At 33.9% G+C, this 19,593-nt stretch overlaps 3 protein-coding genes and 1 long non-coding RNA gene across 4 annotated transcripts in view; 2 read left to right on the top strand and 2 right to left on the bottom strand.

The window, feature by feature from the left end:
* LOC144856500 (uncharacterized) overlaps positions 1–19,593 on the bottom strand; it is a 109,549-nt gene that overhangs the window by 37,558 nt on the left and 52,398 nt on the right. The window lies entirely within an intron of this gene.
* LOC144856558 (uncharacterized) lies at positions 5,671–7,534 on the bottom strand. The gene is made up of 4 exons (XM_078714577.1): positions 7,419–7,534; positions 7,110–7,200; positions 6,538–6,672; positions 5,671–5,832 (listed from the first exon to the last, which is right to left on the bottom strand). Exons 2-4 carry the CDS (start codon positions 7,186–7,188, stop codon positions 5,696–5,698), a joined length of 351 nt encoding a protein of 116 aa, XP_078570703.1. The 5' UTR covers positions 7,189–7,200; positions 7,419–7,534; the 3' UTR covers positions 5,671–5,695.
* On the top strand, positions 8,678–13,947 carry LOC144856052 (uncharacterized). Its single transcript, XM_078714030.1, has 4 exons — positions 8,678–8,822; positions 11,494–11,582; positions 12,444–12,581; positions 13,330–13,947. The coding sequence occupies exons 1-4, from the start codon at positions 8,792–8,794 to the stop codon at positions 13,516–13,518; spliced, it is 447 nt and encodes a 148-aa protein (XP_078570156.1). The 5' UTR covers positions 8,678–8,791; the 3' UTR covers positions 13,519–13,947.
* Positions 14,488–18,775, top strand: LOC144856492 (translation machinery-associated protein 7-like). The gene is made up of 4 exons (XM_078714506.1): positions 14,488–14,566; positions 15,892–15,947; positions 18,168–18,255; positions 18,526–18,775. The coding sequence occupies exons 1-4, from the start codon at positions 14,551–14,553 to the stop codon at positions 18,558–18,560; spliced, it is 195 nt and encodes a 64-aa protein (XP_078570632.1). The 5' UTR covers positions 14,488–14,550; the 3' UTR covers positions 18,561–18,775.

Here is a 19,593-nt window from a genome sequence, read left to right as displayed (position 1 = left end):
AAAGAAAAAAATCGTACGATTTGAAACCCGAATCATGTACGTACTCGAATTCAGTGTGAACGACTCGTATGCTTTACAACTGAACCCATTTTCCGTGACATTTTTCTCATGGTACCTCAAGAATCCGAGCGCGGTGTGAAAGCAGCTTAATAAATGAGCTAGATCGTGTACACCAATGCACTATGTGGCATGGTATTCTAAACTACCAAACAGTATTGTATTAAATAAGAAGTTCCTTAATCGTTTGATCTATAGTAGGCATAATAATTATTATTAGGTCAACTCTGTAACTAATGCACTACCCGATACTGAATACTTTAGGCCTACTCTGTTCAATACGTTACACGTAGACCTAAAGCAACAAATTATGTTGACAAAAAAAAAACAGAAAATTAAATACTGTACCCGTGAAGTGCTCATTAAAACCATTTTTATGGTACATGAAAAAAAGGTTCCCGTATTCATGAAATAAAAAAAAAACATAATATAATACAAAGTTAAAAACAAAATAAATATTTTTATGGTTAAAATTAGACTTGTTTTACTGCATGTGATTTGTTGTTTTTACCTAAAATGTTGAGAGCATCATCTTGCATTCATTCCTTGGTGATGAGTTGTGGTAATTCCCGTACATGAAAAGAAAGTGTATAAAAGTTATAAACAACATACATATTTGTATGGTTAAAATTTCGCAAGTTAGACTCGAAGTTGTTGTTTTTACCTAAAATGTTGAGAACATTATCTTGCATTAATTCCTTGGTTGTCGTAGTTCCCGTCGTACATGAAAAGAAAAATATATAAATTTATAAACACATATTTATAAGTAAAACGTTTGGTTTAACCGTTACAAGCTAGACTCGAAATATATGATTGGTTAATTACTTACTCCTAACATTTCGGGGACATGTTGTTGTGGTGGTTGCCGTAAATCTAGGGAAAAAATACCAAGCTATGAAACAATAATATTTGTGTGTAAACGCTTAATTCAACTAGGTTAAGCCAGACTCAACCTTAAATTAATAAGGAATGCGATTGTTTTACATGAAATATATATAACTTTTGCTTGAACAACATCATCTCCAAGTCGATTTCCTAGTAGGTTGTAGAGTAGTGCCCTCGAAAAGAAGTATAAATCGAAAGAAAAGAATTCAGGGTTATAAAAATTAACTTAAAAGTGTCAAACTACTAACTACTTTTATTATTTTTATTGAAATTAATTAAAATTGCTATTGAATATTCTTACCGGTATTCATCCGAGATATCAGTCGTGGCAGGGTTTCGTGAAAATGAAAAAAAAAAACAAATTATAAAGTTAAACTAACTGTAGGCCTTACAGTACTTTTTTAAGTATGCTAAATCTTAAAAGTAAAAAAAAAATATTTTAAATACAATACAGTAAGTTATTTACCTATCGTGTTAAAGGATTGTCCTGAATAAACGTCATGTATACCATAGTTACTGTTTCGTTGGCAAACTAAGATAGAAAAAAATACAATAGCATTAACACATTATAATAACTAATATAATAACTAATATAGGAAAAATATTTGCGATACAATGAACGCGAGGGTGCCTTTATGTTTCTCAATATAGAATCATTAGCATTATTAATTATATATTAAAAGAAATATTATAGCGACAAATCTAGCTAGTTATTTACATTACATTTTTAATGTATTAACTTTGGAAATTATACACAATAATTAATAAAAAATCGTATATACTTACTTAGATACAATACTTACCAATAGCAACAGGTTCGTTTTTAATATTGTTATTGTTATATTTACTATTATTATATTTATTTTTTAAACTTAAGTATGAACATAAGAAACTTAAAGAGAGAGAAACAAACATTGATGAATATGCTTTTTATATTATTACTGATGTTTATATTATCAATATTACTACTATTATTATTCGTTTAATATTTGAACGCCACGAATGTGAATAATAAAAAATGATGTTTAAATCAAACGCTGATTAATACCACGGCATGTTGGAATTATCTTTTCATTTTCTTGGATGGTATTCAAGATGTTGATTACAAGACCTAGAGATAGTCGATCATCCGCATTGAATGCCGTACAAGCCTGTCCAAGGTCAATCATCTCCCTACTTCCAATTGCTAGTGCTATGATCTTCAAAGCATGACCGACGGAATACACGTCACCCTTAACTGAATCGCAAGCACCATTAAGATATTTTTCTGGTGCTAAGTCTGGATAATCTTGTCGGAACTTCAGGCCCTCGTCCATCGATGAAAAGGTTAACTTCTTATGTTCTCTTGGGTATTGCAGTCTGCATGCCATCCCGAAATCTGTAATCTTCGCTCTATATGTTGTTCCATCGTGGTGGATTAAGATATTTCTAAGCGCTACGTCATTGTGAAGCAGTCCTCTTTGATGGATGGTATTGAGGGCAGTGACCACTTCTATTGTCATAGACATACATTCAAGCGCACTTAATGAAGGTTGTCCGGTTTGCAATACCTGCAGAAATGTTGTACTGGACATGCTGCGAATGTTGCCAATAAACTCCTGCACCATACAGCATACTTGACCTTGGCGAAAAACGCCAAAGACTTGAGGAACAGACGGTAGATCGTATAAAAACTTCATAACACGCGCTTCCATAACCATCTGGTACCATGCTTCATCAGGATTGTTATAACTATCCAAAAAGGCCGTTTTGACTGCGACAAGGAGTTGATGACCTGGAAAAAGATTTGATGACATCAAGTCAACACGTCCATAACTTCCCTGCCCAAGACGTACGGGATTACAAAGGTGAGAGACGCATGTGCTATCCAACAACCTCATAGGCGGCAGCATTTCCGAAAGTTTTGCTGTAGCATCTCTACAGTTAAGGACGGATGTTGGTGAGGTGGTGGTGTTACTTGTCGACGCACTATCGAAGCTACTTACAGATGACAATGGCCATTGCGATGAAGAAGATGATGGAACACTATCCAAACGTTTCCTTTGTGAAAGCTCACCAGTTGATAACGCGGATGTTGTTTTTTCAAAAATACACCGGGATGGAGAAGCGGTAGATGCCGAGGATGACGACGCCGCACTACGATCACGTTGCCTTGGGAGACTGATCTTTCCGGGTGATAGACCTGGTATGGCAAGTATTTGGCCAGGAGAAAGAGCGAATGTCGATGACCGTGGCCTCACAGACGATTGTGATGATGATGGTGGTGATGATGATGATGATGATGATGATGATGATGATGATGATGATGATGATGATGATGATGATGATGACGACGACGACGACGACGACAACGACGACGACGATGACGACGACGATGACGACGATGACGAACTCAAGTTGCTATCCGCTGAGTCATCACTTCTGATACAAAAAAGATGAATTACTGCTGTCCAAATCCTTCTAAATATTGACTTTCTTCTTGCTTTCTGGGTTACATCTTGTTGAGATCTACTTAATTCAAAACAAAACATAATTAATTCATAACAGTTACACTAGATTATCCGATAATAATTTCAATTGTAGACCAAGTTCCAGTAGTACTAAAGAATAGCGATCAGCTTTGTAGGCCTACACTCAGCATGTTATCAGGGCTATGCCATACAAAAACTATATTAGTATTAGTAAGTTCAGGAGCTAGTCTACAAATTACAATCACGTTTCTGCCTACCTTGACTACAGCAGAGCCAAGAACTAGGCCTAGTCTAGGCCATGGCTGTATTTATTATTTATTATTATTATTACATATAGGCAGTAGGAATAGGTCTAGGCTAGTGGCCTACTTAATCTACTAGGTAGGATAGTTATAGCGCCTAATTACCTAGGCCTAAGAATAAGATTTCTATTAATTATGCCTAGGTTAGTTTAGACCTAGTTTAGCTAGGCTACCTATCTTATCTAGTATATTACTCTAATACTTAATAGGCCTGCTTCACGGCCCTACCTATGTTGAAAGTCTCTCTCTCTCTCTCTCTAGTCTAGCCTACAGTTTTGTCTAGTAGATAGAGGCTAGTAGACCTACAGTAGGCTACCTTTTAATTAGTACTAACTATACTACTACTACCTAACCTAGCCTAGTACTTTATCCTACTAGGCCTAGCCTAGGCCTACTACTAGCGATAGGCTATATATTTAGTTTTACGCACAGACCTCTAGGCTTAGATAGACTAGGATTAGGAAAGAGGGCGTGTAGGCCTAGGTAGGCCTCCTCTAGCCTAGGCTAGTAGGCTAGACCTAGTCCTAGCTAGGCATAAGCTAGAATACTATTTATTACGCTTAGGCTACATAGATGGCATAGGCCTACTACTAAATAAAGGGGCCTAGGTAGCTAGCGAGGCCTAGGCTAGCCTAGCCTAGCTAGGCCTAGTTATAGAATAGGCTAACCTAGCCTAGCTAGTAGGGTAGGCCTCCTAGGCTAGGCCTAGCTAGGCTGTCATTTTATAATAGTTGGGTTAGTCCTAGGCCTAGTACTAGTAGTAGGCCTAGGGCCTAGGCCGAACAAAACAAACAAAACATTTGTTCACAGTCCAAAAAAAAAAGCATGGGCTTAGGCCTACCCTTCTTCATTTGGTTGGTCCATGATGCCTTGTTGAAGCTCAATCGATTTGTTGGTGGCCATTGCTTGGTTAAAACAGAATCTTAGAATAGTTTTCGAATTCGAATTTTGCTTAGTAACACGTTATGTAATTAAAGACTATACACATCACACGTTAAAACAACTGATAGAGAGAAATCTCAGGTTGTTGTCGATTTTTAGGTGGCTGATGCGCTGCTTATATAGATAATAAGTAGCGCGTATGCGTGCACGTTCGAAATGCATCTTTTTGTTATACGCGCGGTGAAAAGAACGGTCGGAATGTTCTATGGTTGCCATGATACGCTTTTCGAAATTCCATCGGTCATTTTCGTACAGTTAGGACAAAGATTGTATAGCTCCGCTATACAATCTTTGGTTAAGAGGCCTGGCCTGGGCCTAGGCTTCCTAGCATATTATGCAAATTTACCAAGGCACCGTTATTATTGCATGGAGGTTATACCTCCATGGTTATTGACTACTGTTTTCAAGTTGACTTTATATAGTCTCCAAATGCTACATGGTACCTATAATCAATGAATGATGGATGATTAATTTATAACAAAATTTATGCGAAAAAAGGAAAGATGACACCGGCCAATTTTTGCATGCGGTTCTCAATTTCAAGCAAGCAAGGAGGTTGCCGTGAGTCTTCCGATTCCCAACAACAAAACCAACCTAGCACTCCCCTTCAATTAAAAATAAACAAAAGTAGGTAGGCCTAGGCTTAGGCTAGGCCTAGCCTAGTTTTATGCCTATTTTAGAAATAGTCATAATAAATAACACTCTCTACCTAAACAAGTTATTAATTAGGAATACACCAGGCCTAGAGAGTACATCCGTTTTATTAATTTGGTTGTCTAACAAAAATAGGACATTTTATTTTTAATGCAGATAGGCCTAGTAGTAGTAGTAGTAGTAGACAATGTCATTTGATTGGAGGATGCCGATCACACTCATTCAACACTACATTCAAACATTACGTCATCAAGAGTGTTTAATGATATTTGTTTGCATTTTCTAAACACATTTAAATTTATGTTCTAACTATTAACATTCAACAAGTATTAAAATATGATTATTTAACTACTAAACGTCTGTAATAAACGTCTGGAATTACGACTAATCGAACTGGTAGTAGTCATTGTAATTTCGCTCATCATATTCTTTCTTTGTTTCACGTTCCTCCGCTACATCCAGCAGAAGGTCCAAAAGCCTCTTGTTAAATGGGTTAAAGTAGTTTAGGTCTTGAAACATAACTTTAAAAAAAGGAAAGTTATTTGTTACTTTTTTATGAAAACTCTAAACAAATGTGGGTGATGAACAATATTATAAGCATGTTGATTGTAATCCTTTCTTTCATGATAAAAAAAAATGTATGCATCATTTACAGTAATAATTTACTATATTATTATTAATAATTTTATTATCAATAATGTTATATAAGATGCTCTCTGGGATGAGAGCGCATCGTCTTGGGGTTATTTGTGAATACAGTTTTCTTTTATAAGTAATTTTACTTTCTATGGACCACTCGAGATTGAAATAAAATATTTAATTTAATTCAAAGTTTCCTTGGGGGTTGGGCTTGATGTGGTGTCAATTTATGCTTGTGTAATAGAGAAGTGAAGAGCGGACGGACGTATACTGAAAACGCCTATCGTTGAATTAATTCGGTATTAGGATTGTAAATATTAATAAGGGGCTGGTCAAGCATATCACAAGATGACAGTTTTATTACTTTTGCTTTTCCGCTACTCCCCTGTTATACTTATATGTTTTTTTTTGTTATGTAGAAAGATTGAAAATAAATAAATAAATAAATAAACAATGTTCAATATAACAATGGTCGTAGGCCTATTTAGTTTGGTGGTAATCATAATGATCATGGCCCACTTAGATTGGTGATAAATGATGTCATAGGCCTACTTAGGATGGTGGTAATAATAATGATCATAGCCTACTTAGTTTGTTGCAATATGTGCCTGTCCATTTGATTTCGCCCCGTGCGTTTGGTGTGCATTCGCACGCGTATTCTGTTTCTCCACTTTCAGTCTCTACTGATACGCAATCTCCGTTGATGCAACCACCGCACTGATCTGTACCATAATAAAAACAAAATTAGAAATAGATAATTTAGGCCTACCATTGCCGAAATTTCTAATCCCATGTTGGATTGAAATTGTATTTCAAAAAAGATGTGGTGAACGTTGACCAACATAAACGTCCAACGTCACCATCAATCCTTCTCTCCGATGAACTAAATAATATTAATAAAATAATAACACAGCAAGAGTCGGTCCCGATCATAGGACCATGGGCTTAATGTAGGCCTATTTCTTCTTGACATTTACCCTACTCTAATTGTTTGCTTTTTAAAAAAATTAAAATCTTAAATTTTTGGATTGTATGTAAAAAGTTATTCAACATTTTTGTAGGAGAGAATGTACAAAACGTGTAAACAAAATGTATAAGAAAATACCTCATTTTTAGAAAACAGTATAATAAAAGTCGCTGTAAATAGTTGGCTACTTACCTGAATTTCTGCTGGATTTAATCACGTAACTATAAGAAATCGTCACAAGAACCAAAACCAAACACAGTGTGATTTTCATTTTTGCTTTTTGCTATAAGAAAATTAACTTATTATTGAAACTTTCGAAATTAATTAGAAATTCATTTCTTTAAATACAGAACTAGTTGGTCTACAAATCACGTAAATTGGAATCTGTTTTTAAAAGACAGAATTGGGTCTACACATCATGGAAAACAAACTAAATTGATTCAATTAACATGACAAAATTGTAAAACTAAATTATAACTAACTTACGGCAGTAGTTATCACTTAATCAACTTATCCTCAAATTGTTACGAACGCTATCTATTGCTTCCGCAGGACCAACTAACTGATCTGTCTACTTCCTCATCGATATTTAACTTTGATGAACCAACAGACATATCTATTTACAGAACCTCTAAGTTGTTGGTGCAGTTTGTTCCCATATAAAAAATAATTAAATTATGTAAATGTTGAACACTTGATCGGTAAACATACAGTCGCCTATGTGCAAACCAGAAAATCCAAAATACAATAGCCTCCTATTCTGTCTATTCTTCTCCTACCATTTTACACTTAAAACTTGATCAACAGTGGTGGGCCAATATAAGTGGTATGAGAGCCTTTTAGTGTTTTCTGATCAAATAACGCCCACTGTATGTTGACCAAGTAATTATAATGGATTTATTTTTGTCTGACTTTTCATAATAATGGAATCACCAGGTTTTGTTTGTACCCATAGAGGTATTAAAGAAGAGAGTCAACTACTGTACAACACAAAAATCACATGTCAGATAGAAAGCCATCATGGAAAAGTTCCTTGGTCATGAATAAAAACAAGTTTCGGCATAAAATGCACAATCTGAATGCATTTTTCTATTTTTCTGTATTCGTTGTACTCTGAATTTTGGTTTTGCTCAAAGGCACCGATTCTTCGGCTGTCATTAGATAGATCATAACTGACTATTGAAAGTCATCTAATTACAAATATATGTGTGTATATTAAGGAGCAATTGCTTTTCAACAACCAAAATATAGAGTTCATTAAGAGGGATTATGTTCGACATTTGACCAATTGACCTTAACAATAGTGTCCCTGCTTTGTCCCCCATGATTTCGATTTAGCCTTCTTATCTCTAGTTTATACGGACAGTATAATGGTACCGGTAACTTAAGAAGTTATCTCAACTAGGCCTTCAAAATGGTTGCAGACAAAAGTATGTAATAATATTATTATATTTTAATCAAAAGACAATGAATCGTCAATGTTGAGGTTGAGAAGGCCATTTAAGAGCATTCATAATAATGGTCTAAAGGTCCTCTGGGGAAAGGATACTACCTCAGCTAGGCCTACATAAGTAATACAATTGAGACCAAGTTGTTCCTTGTTAAACTTAACTTCAGTCAACAGAAGATATTTGATTGGTGGATAATTTATATAGAGTCCCAATATCCTCTTCATAAATAGCGCCACGTTACTCAGTGTACTGTGAACATTACGGATATTAATACCATAAACAATGCGATTTAGTTTCAAATTATTGCGATGACACTCGACATGTTAAGTGTTTTTCTTCGTGGGATATTGCAGACATTGTATTGTACAAAGACATAATTTTAAGTTTTTGTTTATTCAAACTCGAACACGGCGAGTTAGCATCATGCTTCCAAAAGGCAAATTGCCTAAAAGGGGTAAGTTAAATCTATCATTGTGAAAATATTATTTCTTTCTATTGTTTTTTTAACTCTAAGTATTTATTCATTTCTATGATATTTGCGCAAAGTTTTAAACAAATATAAATTTCATAGGCATATTTGCTTATGACACAGACGTCTGTCATAGTATATTGTATATAAACCTTTATATCCTACGATTGGTTGAATTTACAAGGAAGATTGACATAGGGAGAATCTATTGTTGGCGTCAGAGAGAAAAATTTAACAATATTTTGTCATTTGCATAGGCCTACTATTTACGCCCAAGTCTTGATAACCAGTAGTGCTAAGTACTGCCGTGTATTAAATAGTTCCTCTACACATTTCATGAACTAATGAAATCCAAACATTAAACAATAACTAAAGCTAAATGATTCAATGTAGTGCAAGCATGATGTTTGTCTTAAATGACGTTCCATCCTTTGATGAGTTCATTAGAAATCTGTTTTTAGTTTTTAAAATCGTGTGAACGCAAGTAGTAATTCTTTGAACATGCTATTAATCGACACGTTCTTAATGTGAATGCACATACAATGGAAAAACCTTGTTGCAGTGACTTTATATATATCTATTTTTTTGTTTTTGTACTATGAGTGCTTAGATTAATTTTTTTTATTTCTTCTTTTTCTATGGATATAATTATTATGTCATCTTGGTATTCCGAAATAAAAAGATGAATGAATGAATACACAATAACTGTATTTAACAGAACACTATAAACCACACGACTCTGTACACTTTACTATACTAATTCATACGGAAGATCTTTGGGCAAGAACTTTTAAGATTTGAAAACAACACATGTATTACCAGATATAAAGTCTGAGGTACGGCGGCCACGTAGCCTACATGTAGTTATGTTAAGAACTTTTAAGCTTGATCGAAACGTCGGGGAGCTTACCCCAGTTGTTTTCAAAACTACATACGTGGTATTTTGTGCGCAAAGATATCATTATATTGGATATCAGGGCGTAAATCCACTCTAATGATTTAGAGGATTATCCCCGCTACCATGCTAATGATTGCGTTTTTTTTTATTTGTTCTTCTGTGTTTGTTTTCTATTTGTATGTTATCGAAATGAATCATATTACATTTTCGTCATGAAAACATTTTTATGGCGGTAAGCACTCATTGACAACTACCGGTCACTAATGTGTGTTTTACTATTATTATCAAGACATTCCGTGAATACGTAAAAATTCAATGAAATCATTCCAAACATTAAATATAAACATTTGCTATGTTTTAATAGTTTGTTTTTAAGTAAAAGTATTTTCAAAATGTAACTTCCAATTATAAAAACCATATTATTATTTTTATTACATTATTTATTTGCCCCATAGAATTCAACTAATATTTCTACTGTATTTGTAATTTATTATTCAATTATTTAATATTGATATACAATTAAATTTCATTTAAATTATTTGCTAAACGCCATTATTCTTTGTTTAGGAGATATTAATCCAGGATTTCACTAACCAACCACACATTACACACATCGCATTGTTAAAGAAATGCTTTAAGCCGTTGATATGGTTATTTAGCGTAGCTTCAAGTATGCGCTGAGACGACCGTTCTAATAATATTAGGCCTCTGTAAGTCGATAGAAATTCTAATGAACAGTGCTACTAATCGCCGATTGTCCAATTGATATACACAGAGCGTTGTGCAAACCATATTTCAGGGCCTTTTAACAAATATCTTATATGACTTCACTTTATTGTCATTAATCAATGTTGAAGTTTGGATGGCATGAGTAGAACAGAATGAAGTTATACCGTAAAACCTCGAAAAGAAGCCCCATGTTTTAAGGTATAATGTTTGATCAAGAAATTACTGGGGTAATAATGTTCAGCGCATTGAGAGTTTGCTTATATGCGCTATATAAGAATGAACTATTATTATTATTATTATTATCATTATAACATGAACAAAAATTAATTGGATTAATTAGGCCTAAAATTGGAAAAAATATCAATTACTTTTTAATTAATTGACAGAAGGGAAATTTCAACTCCGTACTTAAAACGTGTTACCGGTATATTATAGGGATATACTCATTTTCCCATCCATCATTCGGCCGGTCGTTGAAATAGAATAATAATATAAGATTATAAAAAAGTGTACAGCATATATAGTATATCGGTTGAGTAATTTAGGAGGAATAAACGACACTGAGTTTTAAGTAGGCCTATAGAGTGCTATTATTACTGATTATCTAAATACTATCCTCATTATAAATAATGTTTTATTTAGTACATAATTCAAAGTGGTCGTATTGTGCTCCAAATCATGAATCTATTAATAATTCAATTGTTGAAAGGGTGTCTGAACACAAATACTTAGGAACTATAGTAAATGATAAGCTTAAATGGAACGCTAATTCAAAATACTTGCTGGCAAAAAGCTTAGAATAATCTTCATGTCGAACTCCAAACGAGATCTTTAAACAAAATAGGCCACCTGCTCAGATCTTGCTTAGGCCTACAGACCATCAGCTGCTTTACTTCACTTATTTTCAAATATTTGATATTTTAATATTGTGAATTGCATTTGATTGGTAATATGTAAATGAACTTTATAATGAATAAAATTAAATATGATAAAACAGAAATTAATTATTATAACTGTACTTTTTTTTAGATAAAGGACATGACAATATTGTACCCGAGTATAGATGTTTACAAGTTCCAGTTTCAATTGATCATACGGTGAACACATCGATTCTTGTGGTAGGTAGTATCTATAAGATCCAACAATTGCCTTAAAGATGTATTGTTCCCTGAAAAAATTATGTTTAAACATTTTTTTGTTGAATATGCCATTTTAATGTCACATAATAATTATTCAGTTTGACCGAAAATTGGGCCGAAAAAAAAAGTATTTTCCTAAAAAAACTGTAATTTAAAGCAAAAAATAGCCAAATTGGCTGCCAGCCAATGGGTTTTTGGTTGAATTAAATCGTTGTTTTTTTTATTTTATAAGTGAAAACATTATTTTTCGGGGGTTTTTTCTATGGAAGTGATTAACTTTGTTAAAACTACGAAATGACTTATTCAAAGTCAGATTTTATTAATCTTCATTTTTCATGTTTTTGGGGGACAATACATTTTTAATTGATCCTGTCATTATTAATCCCAAAAGTTACCACCCTGAAATATAACACAATTCGAATCCTTACTGTTATGTATGAAATAGACGAGTTGTTTGGAGACAGATCCTCCGACTCTATGCCCGTCGAGTTAATGCTTCTCACCAACAGTCTTATTTGAATCTTTTTGAGACTGGGGTTCTTCAAGAGATGAAGTGTATACTGACATATTTCTTTCCTACCTGGCAATTCCAGAGTGTCTCTTTTTCACCAGAGAGTTAAAATAATGTATATCTTTTCTCCCTTGATCTCATTAAATCAAAGTAGAAAAATCGTAAAATTTTCTTTCAGTTTGATTTTCATCCCATTTTACACTTAACGGTCCTTTCTAGATCGCGCTATCTACCTACTTGGATTTTCTTTTTCATAACAATCTGCTTAATAATTGATTTTCTAAGGCAATTAATAATTGATATCAATGTTATGTTTATGTTTTCATCAGGTCACAAATAGTTCTATTCCACCTGTCATTGACCACACAAAGATGAAAAAAATGCCAAGACAGTATTTTGTTTGGGCCTTGGCAAGCCTATTCTGTTTTCTACCATTCGGAGTAGCTGCCGTAATTAACTCAAGACAGGTAACGTATCAGAGAATCATAAAATTCCAAACATACATAAAAACGCATAACTGCATAGTTTGTTTTCATCAAAAACGTATGACTTGTTTTGTTTTAAATTATGGAAGTCTAAACAACTATGTCTATGCAAAGTTACGCCAGCATACTGCGGGGCTTTGCTCGAATCCTCAACTCTACTGACTACGGACTTTAAAGACGTATTGTCCACCTGAAAAAATAATTATTAAACATTTTTCTGTTGAATATTCCATTTTAATTTCACATAATAGTTATCTACTTTGACCTAAAATTAGATCGAAAAAATAATTATTAAACATTTTTCTGTTGAATATTCCATTTTAATTTCACATAATAGTTATCTACTTTGACCTAAAATTAGATCGAAAACAAATTTATTTACCGGAAAAAACTGTAATTTAAAGCAAAAAATAGTCAAATTGGCTGCTAGCTAATGGATTTTTGGTTGAATTTAACCGTTTATTTGGTCATTTTATAAGTGAAAACATTATTTTTTCGTGGTTTTTTTCTACAAGAGTAATTAACTTTATTAAAACTACAAAATAACCTATTCAACGTCAAATTGCTCAAAATTAGTTAAATTGGTAGTGATATGACATCATCATGTCCATATATGGGCACATCACATTTTTTGTCACATAAAGTTTGATAGTGTAGACAGAGCTTTAGTAAAGAATAGTTGATGGAATCATTGTTGTCTTAACTGTGTCACTTCTTTTCCTTCACACAGGTTCGTCCATTATTCCAGGAAGGCAAGTACGAGCTGTCTTCTGCTGCATCTCGTAGAGCCAAAGTGTACTCTGTGCTGTCGACTGTCATCGGTTTGATGTTAGTCGCAACAATCATCGCTAGTTTACTCTTAATAGATTGCCGTTTTTATGAAGACAACGCCACCATTGTTGAACTTCACAATACCTAAATGTTTGTGATTAAAATCTTAGATCTGCATGCACGTGTCTAGTGTAGGCTTTGTTGTCCGTTGTCAGTAATTTATTAGATGTCTAGGCCTACTCTTAAGTAAATTGTACTCGTAATACTATAACTAGGCCGCACACAAAAACAAAAAAATGGCAAGTAATTCTCTCCCGTGGGACTCGAACCAACGACTTTAATGTCCATACCTCTCTGAAACCACAGAACTTGAACTGATGGCTTTTAGTATGTATTACACCACGGCGCATGTATGGAATAAACATGAGCAACTTTCTTCCTGGTACAATCTACTTTGCAAACAGAATTATTCAAAATAACATCATGGATTTGATTTTAAATTATATAGAAAAACCATTCCTAACCTACACTCAAACTTCAGTATGCAAACCCTAGCAACCTCCGAGTGTGGCATGTTTCCAAAATTTGGAAAACTTAGACAACTATTGTCAGTGCCAAAATCGAGTTTCCTCAAGTTTACCAAATTCTTGTGTTCCTAAACAAATTGTATTTAATTTTTAATTATAATGTCTTTAATTTCACTCGCAAGGTTATTGTTATTCTATAGCTCGAAACTAGCGAAATAAACCATCCAATCTAATTAAAGAATGTTTTTTAAATGTTGTAGAATTCCACAATGAATTTGCTAAAAAGTAGAATAGATCTTGATTGATATAGTTATTACGGAACCGGTTGTTGATTGGTGGACAACAGAAATGGGATTTTAAGAGGATATCTCCAGGTGACGTGTTTCTAAAACTTTGTGACAAATACATTCAATAGTAGCTATTCGTACATTTTAAATGTCAAAAGCTATTTTATATCAGCACCGAACTCTAATAAATAAAATTACTTTGGTTTACTTAAATGTAGGCTACTATTTTTATCTATGAATTTGGAAATCAAGATGATAAACTCTATACAGAATAAGATAGAGGGCGATGTTTTTTGTTTTCAGCACGTGTACACGCTCGAGATTTTTAGAGTTCTTTTCGTTTTTTACGATCGCCGAGTACACATTATGTCATCAAGAGAAGGTAAAACACACATAAATTAGTGTTAGTTGTTAATAAATTATCTTTATTATGAAAACTAATGTAATGAACTATGAATTCAAGTGCATGGTTTATTTATTATTGGCTAGGCCTAGCTAGTCCTATTTAGTAGTATCTAGCCTAATCCTCCGCCTAGCCGAGGCCTATAATTTCTCTATGCATGCAGTGGTAGAGGCATCTGCCACTGACCGGAACACATGCCAATTGAACCTGTGGCAAATCCGGCCAGGTAGGATAGGCTAGGCCTAGTAGATTACAGTAGTAATAGAAAAGTCTAGGTCGACTACATTTGTATATTCTGTTTCTTGTGTTGCTCAATTGTTTCCATTAAATATTTTTATCTATTTGTCAACTTCACCACTCACAGTTTAGATGATGCAAAATTGCAATAAATAAAGGGGTGCTTCGGAACTAGCTAGGCCTACCAATACTATCTAGGCCTCCTAGTGTGGAATAGATCTTTATATCACCCTCTATCAGAGTTAAGGCTATGCTATATATTGGAGGGAGGGAGGGTTACACTAATTCATTGTATATTGCATAAGTGACGTACGACAACGACAGCAATCGAGTCGGCAGTTGACTAGTTTTTATTTTGTATCTGTTTGTTTTTATTTATTTGTATCTGTTGAATGTCTATCTGTATATAGAACGCACCTAGTGTGGAATAGTCTCCCGTATGATGTGGCCTAATTAAAACATTCCTTGGAAATGTTTACACATTTATGATTTCATTCTTTTTCCAACAATCAAATTTCACTTTTTCCAATACGCTTCTCTTTTATACAAATGTAATCATGTGAAGAGAATAAACGATATTTTTATCCATTCCATTATCGTCCTTCCACTTACCATGGATATAACATGATTACACAAATACTATTACTAAAGAAATTAAGCTCCAAAAAGTTTAGATTTTTACAATTCCATATGTTTATTTCCATGATTTTAGTAAAATTATTGTTTTGTTATATACTTCATTTGAAATTTTGGACCTGACAGTACAAACACCACTGATGGTGAAAATGACCACAATTATTATAATCATGTGAAGAGAATACACGATATATTTAACGTCCTTCCACCCTTTGTATTATGTGCAAGCGAATGGAACAACGATCTTCCTGACTGAACGCATTTTTTGGTTGGCTAGCAACCATGCAGCGCCCTCTATCGTTGTGACGTCACACTGCAGAACTCTATATAGATTTCATGGCATCAGTATTCAACATTTCAACTGTCCTAAAACAAACTGTAGACATGTTCTCTTTAAATTGTAAATATATATATTATTATTTGTTTTACAGGAGGCAAGAAAAAGCCATTAAAGGCACCAAAGAAACAGCAACAGGAATTAGATGACGTATGTAACAATTTTATTCACTAAATCACATATTTAAAGATGTATTGTCCCCCTGAAAAATAATTTTGTTTGTTGAATATGCCATTTTAATGTTACATAATAGTTCCACTTTGACCAAAAATAGGATTTAAACAAAATTTATTTACCTTAAAAAACTGTAATTTAAAGCAAAAAACTGTCAGATTGGCTGCCAGCCAATGGATTTTTGATCGAATTTAACTATTTATTATGTTATCTTATGTGTTTTAGTTTTTCTATGGAAGTGATTAACCTTGTTACAACTACAAAACAACCTAATCAAAAAAAAAATCTTCATTTTTCATTTTTTTGGGGGACATATTTAACTACTAATTATTTCACTTGATTCAATCATGGAGGGAAAAAATGTTCCTCTATGATTCAATCATACCTCTTAACTCTCCCGATAATGGCTGGAGTCTCCAGATATTTCGAGTCATCTCCCGGTCTCCTGATAAAAGTGCAATTTCTTCCCCGATATTTTGGATAAACCAAAAAAATTCCCAATATGTACATTTATAATTTCTACTAATCTAGATATTGATAGGAGAATAAAAACATACTAATATTAGTCCGTAAGATGTTTATAATAAATTCATGTGTTATAACACAGTGATATAATGAGTAGCACTCCTGACATACATACCCATGTTTAAAATTATAGATGCCAATATCTTTTTAGGTTTTCATATGGTTTGATGAATTATTTTAGCACCCTCCTCTACAGTTTCATAAAACCTCCCGAAATCTTATTTTTTCAAGTTGGGAGGTTCCATTCGATTAATGCAATCAACCCCAAGACGCTTTCCCTCACAAGTTTAAAGTTTTTGTAATTGGTTGCCCCACTTTCTGCATGCTTGCCTGATTTTTGTTAGGCCAATTGACTTGCTTTTAACAAAAAATGCCTTGTTTTGGGGAGAAGAGAATTTTTTTTCACAGTTTTAATATGCTCCTCTTGCAACACTACCAAAGAATACATGAAAGATACAGGAAAGTCGGTAGAGATAAGAGTTATATCGAGTTAAATTCAAATAACCATTTTACTGTATTTTAACTCCTGCTTACTACAATATCCTGTTTGCATTATTTTTTTTTCCAATGCAATTAAGGCAGAAATCATGAATAATTCATTACCTTAATTATTTTCTATTTATTGCAAGTAAAATAATAACTATTAAAAAAAACAATGAAAGACCTCCAACCGAGGGCTCCAATGTAATAGGTTAAAGCCTTTACCACTAGACCAAACATTTCGGTTGGCAAAAGCTGTTTACACAATTGATTTAATCTCTCCTCATGCTTAGTATATAGCCAACTCTAATGTCCCATATTATGTCATAATTATTCTAGTGAATTATTCATGATTTCTGCCTTAATTGGATAGGAAAAAAAAATAATGTATCCTGGTCACAGCACCCATACAACATAATGATGTTGGTTATTATATATTATGCTGTGGACTCTATAAATGAATAACACTGATCAATCGTATAGCGGTTGGATGCCTTTTATTTAATCTCAGCTCTCTAATCTACTACATTACATGTGCCCTCTATGTTATCTCGTTTCTCTCTTTATATCACCCTCTATCAGAGTTAAGGCTATGCTATATATTGGAGGGAGGGAGGGTTACACTAATTCATTGTATATTGCATAAGTGACGTACGACAACGACAGCAATCGAGTCGGCAGTTGACTAGTTTTTATTTTGTATCTGTTTGTTTTTATTTATTTGTATCTGTTGAATGTCTATCTGTATATAGAACGCACCGTGTATGAACGGGTGCCACCGTTGTAAAGGTGTAGTTTCAATCAAATTATTATTATTGATATTATTAGACGGACTCTAAAAATTAATATAGCCAAGCTACAGTACAACTCCTCTCTAAAGCCTGGTTTCCATAAAATCGCTACACCGTCGCTACAACATTTCCATTAAAATCGCTACACGCGCAGATGTCGCCGACGCAATCGGGAAGGCTCCCCGATTCATCGCAGTAAAATCGGCAAAGTTCGACCATGTTCAACTTTGCCGATTTTGTCGGCGATGAATCGTATACGTGTACCAAAGAATATTTAGCGGTCGCGTACTAGATCCCCGATTCTAGCGATTCTGTCGTGTAGCGATTTTATGGAAACCAGGCTCCAAGATTTCATTTACAGTATGCACAAATTTGCATTCAATATATTTTTTGTTTACAGGATGAGATCGCACATAAAAATAAGTTAAGGGATGAGAAGAAAGCTCTTGCAGAAGCAAAGGCAAAAGCTAGTAAAAAGGGACCAATGGGTATGTGTTTGATAGGCCTACTGTAATTGTTATTTAGATTTCAAATTGCACAGAAAATGTCTTTAACAAATATGGCTCAAAAAAGTAGGACATAGTAATTGAAGCATGCAATGGTTTTTTTTTTGTATCAAAAGAATTACACTTGAGATGCAAGACCATTGAAACACAATAGGAATTATTTTAATTTAATTTTTTCAAATTACTATTTTATCAGGCTTCACCCCATAACTTCAAGTTTAATTTACATTCATTTTACATTTTTATTTTTAGGAGGTCCTGGAATGAAGAAATCTGGGAAAAAATGAAAATTAGCTTGCTTGTTTCCAACAGAACACAAAATGGTAACCATTCTGGTGTGTAATATGTGTTAACCAAAGCAATTTTGGTATTAATAAACGTTCCACAAAAGTCTTCTGAACATTATATATAGAAAATGATGTTACAATAAATTTGGAACTCAATAGAATCAATACAAATCAATTAGTATTTTACAATAAATACTTTGAATATTTAAGTTTAATTTGTCTCTTTTGTTTTGTTGTATACCTGTGTACTGCATCTTCAAACAAAAACCCTCTTTATGCCTATAGTAACGGCATACATACATAACAGCCTAGTCATATTACAACTTACAATACTTGCGGCAATCCAATACCAGCATTTTTGTGAATGATCGGTTATATTTCTCTGTGGGAGAGTGACATGATTAGGTAACATTGATGCAACAGCTATGAGCACTTACTAGCTAAACCTCGTAGCATGAGCAGCCCCATTGCAACTACCCATCGTTGGAGGGCTCTTACGAATCCTAAACAAAGGCCTTTTTCTGCTTTGCTGTTATGTAATCTAAACAATCAACTGTAAATTGATAGACCCACCAGCCAAGGAACGGAACCAGACAATAAAAAAAGGGAGAATCCTTATGAGTTCAGATAACATTTAAGGCCAACTTACCACAGACAAGCGGTAATGGTAAGCGGAAAACCACGTAGCTTGTCCCACGTGGAAACTGCTCGTCCTCTCCACGCTTTGTGTAAATGGCCATAAGGAATAACATGGATTCTATATTTTTATTGCCATTACCCCTCGTCTTAGTCTGGGTTCCAGACAGAGTTTTGACTTAATATTAGTAAAAAGATATATATTTTGGCACATATGGCGTTTCATACATATACTACTTAAGCTTGAAACGAAACATCGACTGCTGGACTAAAGACAGAGACTTAAGGCAAGTCTACCCCTCGTCTGTGTAAATTGGCCTTTATACCGAATTGGAGACCGCATACTAATGCACAAAGTACTGTAACTGTACTGAAATTCAACTGATTCAACACTTTG

Source organism: Antedon bifida, chromosome 11, assembly GCF_963402885.1.
Source record: "Antedon bifida chromosome 11, ecAntBifi1.1, whole genome shotgun sequence".
Classification (NCBI taxonomy): domain Eukaryota; kingdom Metazoa; phylum Echinodermata; class Crinoidea; order Comatulida; family Antedonidae; genus Antedon; species Antedon bifida.
This window is presented reverse-complemented; position numbering and strand designations above follow the sequence as displayed.

Bases quoted from the DNA above. Each gene is read 5' to 3' on its own strand.
- LOC144856492 (XM_078714506.1), top strand. The intron at 15,948-18,167 runs GTATGTAACAAT...TTTTGTTTACAG, and splicing joins AGCAACAGGAATTAGATGAC to GATGAGATCGCACATAAAAA. The intron at 18,256-18,525 runs GTATGTGTTTGA...TTTTATTTTTAG, and splicing joins TAGTAAAAAGGGACCAATGG to GAGGTCCTGGAATGAAGAAA.
- LOC144856558 (XM_078714577.1), bottom strand. From the start codon at position 7,188: ATGAAAATCACACTGTGTTTGGTTTTGGTTCTTGTGACGATTTCTTAT. The intron at 6,673-7,109 runs GTAAGTAGCCAA...ATTATGGTACAG, and splicing joins TAAATCCAGCAGAAATTCAG to ATCAGTGCGGTGGTTGCATC. The intron at 5,833-6,537 runs GTAGGCTATGAT...CTTTTTTTAAAG, and splicing joins CACATATTGCAACAAACTAA to TTATGTTTCAAGACCTAAAC.
- LOC144856052 (XM_078714030.1), top strand. From the start codon at position 8,792: ATGCTTCCAAAAGGCAAATTGCCTAAAAGGG. The intron at 8,823-11,493 runs GTAAGTTAAATC...ACTTTTTTTTAG, and splicing joins AGGCAAATTGCCTAAAAGGG to ATAAAGGACATGACAATATT. The intron at 12,582-13,329 runs GTAACGTATCAG...TCCTTCACACAG, and splicing joins CCGTAATTAACTCAAGACAG to GTTCGTCCATTATTCCAGGA.